The sequence below is a fragment of the Pollicipes pollicipes genome, unplaced genomic scaffold, assembly GCF_011947565.3.
Source record: "Pollicipes pollicipes isolate AB1234 unplaced genomic scaffold, Ppol_2.1 Scaffold_3087;HRSCAF=3621_pilon_pilon_pilon, whole genome shotgun sequence".
Lineage (NCBI taxonomy): Eukaryota > Metazoa > Arthropoda > Thecostraca > Pollicipedomorpha > Pollicipedidae > Pollicipes > Pollicipes pollicipes.
Window position 1 is genome coordinate 14,795,071 of NW_023596225.1, and position 10,500 is coordinate 14,805,570.

The 10,500-nt window shown below is 50.5% G+C and overlaps 1 protein-coding gene across 1 annotated transcript in view; it reads right to left on the bottom strand.

Annotated features, from left to right (window-relative positions):
• The window catches only part of LOC119089779 (cyclic nucleotide-gated cation channel beta-3), a 35,895-nt gene extending 28,039 nt beyond the window's left edge, over positions 1–7,856 (bottom strand). The window contains exons 1-5 of the mRNA XM_037212593.1: positions 7,614–7,856; positions 5,784–5,895; positions 5,252–5,437; positions 4,517–4,632; positions 1,420–1,518 (exon numbers count right to left, since the gene is read on the bottom strand). Coding sequence (XP_037068488.1) covers positions 1,420–1,518; positions 4,517–4,632; positions 5,252–5,437; positions 5,784–5,895; positions 7,614–7,779 — 679 coding nt within the window. The 5' untranslated portion in view covers positions 7,780–7,856. The remainder of the gene's footprint in view (positions 1–1,419; positions 1,519–4,516; positions 4,633–5,251; positions 5,438–5,783; positions 5,896–7,613) is intronic.
• Positions 7,857–10,500: the final 2,644 nt, after the last annotated feature.

Consider the following 10,500-nt stretch of genomic DNA (forward strand, 5'->3'; position numbering starts at 1 on the left):
ACGCGTGGGCATAGTTATGTCACGGCATCAGAACTGAACAGTGCTCAACGGCGTGGATTGATCACGTTTTGCTGTAATAGGAAGTGTATGGGCAACGGCACCAAAAATTCCCTCTTGAACGATATGTAACACGCGTCCGGTTGGGGTCAAATTGACACCCCAAAGATTTTCCAGAATTGCTTCCGAACAGCGCGGCGTAGCCACGACAAATTTTGCATAGCTGTAAAGAACTGAATAGGGGATTGCTTATGTTGAAAAAACAGATGCGCCTTGAAAGGTTGCTGATCTATAGGAACTATAGTTCAAAGTCAGGCTATGGCTGTCAGCGAAGGGCATTTCTAGGGAATCGTTCAATGTGATGCAACAACGGATGGTTAGACGAAGCCATACATACCTGAGATAGTTTGCTAGGTAATACAGCAATTTAATTTAGAGACACGACCAACTTGATTGACGATGGGTCAGGTATGAGGGTCAGAATGAGGTCAAAACTAACATGCATTTTTACTCGAGACCTTGGTTTATGAGACAGATTCTGGTGCTTATTTCGAATCTATTGGTGATGGGAACCGCAATAGACATGTTCCATGGAGTTCTTAAAGGTCAGAGTAGGTCACTGCACTCAAATAACCCGGGTCAACACTTAATGTTTAGAAAAACACCTAGCTTGATTTTTGACGCCTGTTTTAATGACAATACAGGAGCAATCTCGTAGATATGTTGTTACCCGAAACTCATAAAGGTCAAACAAGACCACTGACCTTCTTGGCCTCTTGCTTTGAACAGGCATTTAGCTTCACGGCAGTTCCATGAAGCGGTCTGGGGGCACTTAAGACACAAATCTGGAGTCTGACCTTGCTTGACCTTATTTGACCTCAAGGCTATGACTTCACAACCTCAAATTTCTCCACAAATGAGTTCACGTACAGGTCATTCCACCCTGTGAGTTTGAGTCTCTTCTATTTTGTTTTATCTCAGGGGTGAAATTGACCCCACCCGAGCGAATGGTATTCAGCCGGCCACCCGGGCAAGCGTTGACTGGAAACAGTATCGCGTCATGGAAATCATGGACACTATTCAAAGAGCAAGTGACTAAGAGGTCCCAAAGAATATTTTCGATGGTGTCTGGCAACCAAGCTGTCGGCAAGACTAAATAGATTACCAATTACACAATACCTAGCGCTTTAAAGGTCTACACAAAACATTATTTTAAAAGCAGGCCAAATGGATCAGCGATCAACGGATCACTCTCTGCTCGATCCCAATAGCATTAACGTTCCTTACAAAACCATATTATAAGATATTGAACCATCCCAGGTCACGCCGCTAATGCATCATGGGCAAGTGATATTTACGGTGGGTCCGAAACCTGGCTTTGACCTTAACATCGACTATAACAACATTGAAGTGACCATTTACCTGGGGTGTGGAAAGGAAAGGCAGCACGAAGGGGTATCGCCCAGCTGTTGTATGTGAAAAAGATGGATATGATGGCCAGCCAGACGAGGTACACAACACCTGAAATAACACAACACAGGGGTTAACTTCAGGTTAAAAAGCTTCACAGCGAAATTTAGAAATGGGCAAAATGCGAGTAGTACCGGCATTGGCACAGCAAACTACACTGAATAAATGGTAAATGCTTCCTACCAACGCTCTTTGAAGACAATGAATGCCGCAGAAAGTCTCTATTATGGGTACAAAGGCTCCGGGGCTGAACTTAACACCATTTTTTCTGTACCGAAGGTCCGCAAGCAAAATGTTGTGCCATGTGACTTTGGGCCACATTTCTCCGCAAGCAAATTTTCTTAAGAGTAAATTTGCCTCACTTTTGCTCTGGTTCCCCGCTTTTTATCGCGCGAAAGGATCAGGAGGTCGTTGCCATCCCACCTGCTGGTTCCAGACTAAGCATGATGAGGGGCGCGGAAAAACCGGTCGATTGGCCTTAGCGAGATGTTGCCAGTGATTGCAAGTTTTATGCGGCTAGGTCAACAATTGTCTATTAGGCCAGGTAAAAAAAGATGTTTGGATATGGACAAAATTTCACCTTCACATGTCATGACTTACGAAACCATGCTGCGCGGCGACACGACACTTACGACACTTGTTATTCATGTGTGGTTGCGAGTGCTTCGGACCATATGTTGATGGCGTAGAGCTACGTGAATGCACCAGTCCCGGCTCGCCAGGTGCGATAGGCGGATTTGCCTGCTGCGACTCGCCGCCGGCACCAGGCGTGCATTGCCGTGCAGTGTTCCTCTTAAAATGTCGATGCTCATAGATGATAAAGTCGGATGAGCATATTATCGAAACATAGGCAAAAAAGGTCCCAGAGGCCACTGAAAATTTGGTCGCAATCACACAGCATACCGGAGAGATATCCTCAGAAATATTTGTGGCGACTGCTAAGGAGCGTTAGAACTGGCGGAAGAAAATGAGCATGGGAAAAGAACACTATTATAGCGAGGATGGTAAGGAAATGCAACGTTTCTATTCTGAACACCACGCTTGTCATGCCAAGAATTGTATACGTAGCCGAGAAACGTGATGAAAAACGGCATTTACGAAGAAACGTGATCCGAAAAGATGCTTTAAGGACAAATGTGGTGCAAAAAATTGCGCGCGTGAGGTTTCCGGGTGCGAGTTTCGCAGCCACGGAATTTTGTGAGCACGATCATTTACGTGCGGGATTTGCGCATAGCGTTTTGCAAAAGGAAAATCTGCGCGCAAAATTCTGCGTAAGACAAGCTGCAATGCTAGGACATGCACATGAACCTTGGTGTGTGAAGAAATGCATAACAAACAGATGGGATATCATTCTTTGTCGGGCCGCGAAGTAAGCAATGCAACTGCATTAGTTGCTTTTTTGAACACGTCATCGGCCACTCTTCTACGATCCAAACGTACGAACCACTTAGAGGCCTCGTGCGCCGTGGAACCACCAAGGTGATGAGAGCGTACTAACTATTGTCGTTATCATCATGCACATGACGTCAAAATCTAAGCGAGCGGACCAGACGTCTTCGCTGGGTTTTACGCATGCGTATGGCCATTGGTCATGTACGTCTTGCATGGGTTAAGCAGTCAGCTATTCGATGAAATTGTCTTCACGCGCTTTTTCACATTGCCACTGTGCGAAAATGAAGCATGGACCTCGCTATGTAAGCAAATTGAGCTGATGATTTTCCGTGAATTGGTTGTGGCCAGATCATTGTAAAACACTATTCAACTTTGGGATGAATGTTGGTGCTGATTTGAATTCATGGATCTTCATAGCGATGAACTTAACTAAGCCCCGTTTACTGATTAAATGCACATATCAATCAGCTGTTAATCTATTTCTTCGCATCTGCAATTTTTCGTACATTATTTCTTAATAGATGAATAATTTTTTATTGGATTGCATCTCATCTCGCAACCCCCAAACCACCTTGCAACGGCGCTCATGCTTGTTTGTCATGACATGCGCCGTGCTTTTGAGACCTATGAACCGAACACTTTAATACTTGAGAAACACAGTTCAAAGGTCCCGATACTCCCGTCCCGTTGGCTCATTTGGTTTAAGTGCCTACCTTGAGATCCACCCACCCTCGTCGGGGTAGGTTCGAATCGCTTCAGGCGATCATTATTTGCCCTTGACTGGAGCGGCCTACGACCGGCGGCAGCGATCTCGCTATAGGTCAGGTGACGCCAGAGAGCAGGGCGGACCGTGCCGAGCATTACGGCACGTTCAACTTTTGCCGCGAAGCCTTGCCGTTGACCCAAAATGTCACTATCTTATCGTAGGGGTCATGGCTCACGCTACAAGCACTGCTTTGCGCGAACCCTGATCCCACAAATTCATAAATACAAAAGGCTAGGACTAAATCTTTAAAAGGGCACTGTACGAGCCATCGATGTAGTAATGAGGGTTTTTTGTATTGTTTATTGAACTAACTTGTTCCATGAAATATCAGGATATTACACTGGTTTTAGGCACCGAAAGTATTAAACTGATTTTCGCATCCTGATTTTTCGGCAGTACAATTTTGGAGATCCTATGCCGACAGAAGCAGCCTTTCGTTTTGCCAAGAGGTGCTGGTGAAACGGTGCTATCAAGCAAACATTGGTTACATAGTCCAAGCTCAATATTAAGAGCTGGATGATGTAATCAACTCCTACATCGGAATATCCTCATCCTCAGATTGATTGCTCACTTGTTACGGCACCTGCAGCGAAGCTTGTGATTAGATGCGCTGGGCCATTTTGCTCTCTTGCCACTGTTAATACATTATTGGATGACGCCAACGGCCTCATGCAGTGAGCCACCTTACCCCGGTGGTTGATGAAATGGTTGTTGCAGCAGATGCGGGAGCAGCATCAGTGATCTACATTACCGGGAGTCGCTGGCCAGGTTGATGCAATAACGGGTACAGTCGATGGCTCCATGCGTCAAGCTGCCTTACCTCGCGGGTTGATGGCCCGGTTGATGTAATAGCGGGTACAGACGATGGCTCCATGCGTTAGGCTGTCTTACCTCGCGGGTTGATGGCCCGGTTGATGAAGTAGGTACGGCAGAAGCTCAGGGCCAGACGGCAAGAGGACGGCCTCGGGGCCTCGGTGGGCGCCTCCTCGTCGCCGTCGGTGAGCTGGGCTCCGGGCGGCGGCGGGACCGGCAACGGCGGCGGCTCGGCCCAGTCTTCCTCTGGCGAACAGCGGCGCCGCCGTGCGCGTGTGACGTCACCAACCAAAAGATGCCAACAAGATGCCAAGAGATGCCAAAAACAGCGAAATACGGTGACGGCTTTCAACGATGAAAACCTTGATCTCGCCCGAACGATGCTTTCCCTTCACACCCACAAGGGTGCCGCCCAAATGTCGACTGACTTTTGAGCCCGTAACAACGCAGCAGGCGGCTGGTTGGCATGGCAACGGCATCTGCTAACCAGCTCCGACACTGCCTGGCCACCCAGTCAGCTCTGACACTGTCAGGCTACACAGCTCACACTGCCTGACATTTTGGGTAAACACTCTCCAGTTATCGTAACTGGAGAGCTTTTCAGTTTCCATCTGTCGTTGGTTTTATTTTGATGTTTTCTCCACCTCACCATGCTGACTCTTCACAGTCGTTTCGTTTAACGGTGTTTGGATTTCAAAAATCCGTTTGCGCTGCGACTTTACCTCGTAACACGATAGTTGTGGGAGCTGTATGACCATTTGCCGTCGATGCGCACCTTAAACTCCAACTCATCCTCATCAGCTTTGACGTTACTTGGCTACCCGCATGCTACGCTGGCCGGCCTCCCCACCTGCGCCGCTCCCGGACGCTGACGAGGTGGGCGACTCCTGCAGCACCGACTTGACTCGGTTGGTGCGCTGCGTGAAGCGACGCACCAGGTGTCGTATTTGGTCGGGGACGGCGCCCTGCGCGCGCTCGGCCGGCGCACCTGAGGCCGACCTTGAGCCGGTCGCAGAGGACCGGTTAAACACGCCTCCGTTAGCCGAGGAAGGCCAGCCGAAATACACGGCTACAAAACGCTAGCAGTGTCGACTCACATGAATGGGAGGATTAAATCCTCGCAAAGAGTGACGCGGATCAAAAGCTCTGCAACACGGTCTCCCGCCTGTCACCGGCGTGATTGTGTGTGTTAAACACGCTACCAACCAGGCTTTTATCGAAATCGGACCGCCAGCTGTCTGTCACGGGATGTGAGGACATGGTCTCGTCTACCAGTCACGTGGATTTGTGTTTAAGAGACTCACCTGCCGGGCACGTGGATAAGGATACTTTTAGCAGCTCTCACCTGTCGGTCACGCGGATGTGAGGCACAGACAGGCTGGTCTGGTCTGCTTGTTCGGTGGCGAGCAGCTGTCCGGAGCTCATGTAACCGGACGACCACCCCATGGCTGAGGCTGCTGGAGGGGAGCTGTCAGCGCGGACGGACGGAGGACCGGCCGCCGGACCAGCCACACCGTCATCGGCGAGCCACGTGAGAGATGGGTTTCACGAATTGATAGACGGAGACGGCTCGCCGAGACCGACAACGCGAACTCGTCTGAGGCTTCCTGTTGTATATGTGTTGTAAGGATCGGTGGCGGTTCGGCAGTAGTGGAAGTGATGAGCGACCACAATGTGAAAACACGCGCTCGAGGGGGGGGGGGGCAATTTGGCAGCTTTGCTTATTTGTAGGCAATGCAAGGTCAGATATTTTGACAAAAAGATTGGGTGTACCTTGCAGAGTTGTTGACCTATGGCAGGTCAAAGCAAGGCCGTAGATCTATACGAAGTTAATTCCTAGAGAACCCTTCAACCTGATGCGGCAGCTGAGTGTTAGACGGCACCACACATCTCGCTCAGATTACGACTGATTCCATTGACCTCGGATTGGGTGTTAAGGCCAGAACGAGAACAAAGCGAAACTGTTCTCTCACTGCAGGACTAGCTTTAAAGGATAGTGTTTATGTTCATGCATAAATGCATTTTTTCTTTTTACAATTTTGCATATTTTTGTATCATGTACCTTTGTACATGATACGTGCACATAGATATGCACATAGAGGCGTTAACAGACATCTTACTTGGACCGCAAAAAGGTTGCAGAAGGCCAGCAACAGAACATAATCGCGATCAACCTGGTGAGTCAGGAACATACCGCCTAGCATAATCGTTGACGCACATTTAAATTGAAAATCAGAACCATTCTGTAGTTTTTTAGTTACCGTGGTCTTTTGGGGGCTGAATAAGTCACTGATCTCAAGTAAACAGGAGTGACCATTTGTTTAGCACAAGTCTCAAGGTTAAAAGCTTAACCTAGTTTGACATTGTTTTACCCGAAGACCATAACCTAGGTACTTCAAAACTTGATACGGTTAGGCTATACACTGGCCTACTTATCCGTAAATTTGATGTCTCTAGTTCTCTTAGTTTTACGATATCAGGGGTAAAAATGATCCCGTGAGATAAGTCAGACTCAAGGGCAATATTCCCTTTACCAATTCACCCGTTACCCATACAACTGCGCACTTATACCCATTCGCCACCCATATCTAATCAGGGATTTCATGGATGTTTAAAAAAGCACCAGAAGATGAAGAGCCTCGGCAACATCGCTAAAACACCTGGCCGTGACAAGATGGCCAGCGTATCAACGTCAACACTCTAGTCTTCAAAAGTAAAGCTTTTATTTCATGTGGCAAGGCTACACTTAAAAGCCGCAAATTAGACCAAACACTCGTGCACATCTTTGCAGGGCGCTTTAGATAAACAATAGTGCTGTGAGTACCTTCGCCACGCTCACTTTGCAAACCAAATTCATGTGTATTTCTTGGGTGTCGTTATTGACACAGCAATGTTGTTGTGCAGAGGCCCAAAAGCAGCTCTTGTCGGACACAGTAGAGTGTAGGGTGGCGAGAGGGTGAGCTGTGCACAACACTCCGGGGCTGAGTCAGCTGTGGGGAACCATGGGGTCGTGAGGTGTGAGCTGACCCCGACACTCGACGACCCCGGCTGAAGGGGACCATGGGACCGCGAGGGGTCAGCGACCCCAGGCACTCACTGGACTCGATTGAGGGGGAGACCATGGGTAAGTAGCGGGGGACACGGGGCGAGAGAGACAACTGCGCCGAATGCTCACTGGGCTCGCTGCTGGCTGCCGTGTCGGGCGGCTCGTCCAGGCTGAAGGTGGGGCTGGCCATGCCGCCGCCTACGGCCCAGTCGTCGTCAGGACCCATCAGGAAGGCGGCGTTTACGTTACTCAGCATGCGGCTGCTCTCCTCAGTGACCACGATCGACGGCTGCATCGAGACGAGCCGCCAGGCTGGGTGCGGTGGTGAGGTCGGAGCGCGTTCTGGGCCCAGGCGAAGACGTCGCTGACGGAGTCACTTCACCCCGCGGCGGGTCAGAGGTTGGGGTCACTTCAGAGCTGGCCTGGGCGTGGGCTGCGCCGCAGTGGAACGCTCCCGCACTACACACCAGCACACAACAGAAGGCGTTCGTTTGACACCGGAACGAGCCTTTCTGGCTAGAGAATTCCCCTCTCTCACTACATACTGATAGCCCTGTTTGTAAGCCCCGAACTCATGGTTAAATCAGAATCCGCCTTACTCGAGCGCTATTGCCCATTTTTGATAATTTGAGACGAGGAGGCCACTGAGATAAAACACACAACTGCCGCACAGCAGTCGAACTATGCGCTGCTTTACAAATACGTCGCGTTCTATTCCGTCGCGGGCGGTGGCCGCCCTACCCGTCATCTGCCCATCAAAAATAGCAGCCAATTGCCCACGGCAAAACACTTCCAACACGGCAGAACATGCCACTAGGGGCGCCAGCTGACGAACAGGGACGATTTTCGATGCCGCACACACACACACACACACACACACTCTCTCTCTCTCTCTCTCTCTCTCTCTCTCTCTCTCTCTCTCTCTCTCTCTCTCTCTCTCTCTCTCTCTCTCTCTCTCTCTCTCTCTCTCTCTCTCTCTCTCTCTCTCTCTCTCTCTCTCTCTCTCTCTCCCTCTCTCTCTCTCTCTCTCTCTCTCTCTCTCTCTCTCTCTCTCTCTCTCTCTCTCTCTCTCTCTCTGCCCCTCTCTTTCTCTCTCTCTCTCTCTTATTTAATGAGCTGTGTTGGCGGTCGGCTTAGTCACCACTACAATACCTTCACATAGCCCACAGTATAGGGTTATTTAAGGTGAGCTCCAAGGCTAACGGCAACAGATACATCTAAACGTCATGCCTAGAGAGGATGCAGTGGAACATCACGGGAGCAGCAGGAATGGTCGGCGGCGGGCGGCGAGGCCCCCACGTGTTTGGCTCACATGCGGGCGACTGAGATTACCGAAAAGTCGACGGCGCTCATCCGCAGCACACGCACACGCACACGCAGCGAATCAGCTTGAAGACGACAACACGGCGCGAGTAGCGCAGTCTGGCACGGCGGCGGCCGTGCGAGCGCAACTGAAAGATCAGCCGGCGGGGTACGCTGCGTGCACGGGGCTCACCTGTCCCCGGCGCCGGTGCCGGCGGTCAGTGCGAGCCCGGGTCGTCGGCTCCTCTCGTGCCGCCGCCGACTGCGTCATGCTGTCGCCAGGACGACCGTGACCACAACAGAGACGGCCATCCCGGACCAGGATCAATTGCGACTCCGCTCGGGGGCCTGCGTGTCGTCCGGGAATCGGCCGGCTCATGCCGTCGTCGGATGACGCCGATGCGGCTGTTGAGGCGGGCACCCGGTGTCGTGCGCGCCTCGCTCGAGACTCGCATTGGGCGAGATTCTCTTTCAAATGAAGCGCCCGTTTAGCAGTGCGAGCTGAACGAGTGTCAGGGAACCTACAGAGGAGGGGGGGGGGGGGGGGACGGCTTTCTTCTCAGTATTGCTATTTGAACTGTGGCGGACTTATGCTAGATCTTCGCAGATTTTGTGGACTGCACCCAGGTATACGCACTTCACGTTCTTGGAGCTCACCTCCATTAAAACATTGCTCAGAGACATCGTTTTGCGTACGTTTGAACTACATTTTGCATTTTCTTCTTTAGTCCGAACCTATTGATTGGATGGATTAATGGGATCGGCGTCCACGCCAAGCAATGCTCGTCGCGCAGGCCCCAGCCGCACCATCTGGTCGCAACATTCCGGTCCAGCGGCACATTCTGCAGAGAAACTTAAGATTGTCGCTCTGCTTGGCACAATCCGTTCTGCTCTCTGACGTCAGGTGGTCTTTAGCGTGGCCGCTTCCGCCGGCCATACGCCATCCCAATCAGGGCGAAATGGCGAGCGCCTAAAGCGACTCGAACTCACCACACAATGGGTTGGTGAATCAGAAGGCAAGCGTTGTACACAACTGAGCTACGAGAATTGACTTTGATACTAGAACGTACGCATTTCTATTTTGAGGCCTGTCTTGTCATGGAACGTCTAACGTTCTCAGAATGTTTTGGCTGGAGCTGGTTCATGGCGGCAGCGAATCCAGAGGTATAAGAGCGGGTCAGGATTACGCCCCTTCTGGGCCTTGCCGGACTATACCCGTGGTAATCCGTTAGTACTTGAACTATTTACAGGTGATAACCATCTTTTATTTCCGTATCGGACTCTTTTTTGGTCAAAACATTTTGTGTGCTTGGGTCTGTACGACGCACTCAGCTGCTGAGGCTATGGTGTCACTTGCCTCTCAACCCAGCAGGAAAGGTGAGAACCAAGGGGAATCGATCCCCTTACCTTTGGTTTCGCAGACGCGCAGCGTAACCACCACGCTGTCGGTCACCCAGTTAAAACAGCCTCGGTTTTATAATCTTTTAAGGTGGCCTATGATCGTTTTAGTGGGTGCTGCTCTTTGCAGTGACAGTTCCAAGCTGATACCAAGTTATTGAGGCCATCGACTGCCACATAACACACGAGCACCCAACGAATAGTCGCAGGAAGCTCTGCCGATTTCGGGAATCGCCAGAGTACAATTAGGATGTGCGATGAAACGCGCCCTGTCGCATTCACAAACACCGATTAAAGCTAGTTGTTAAAAGTCGTT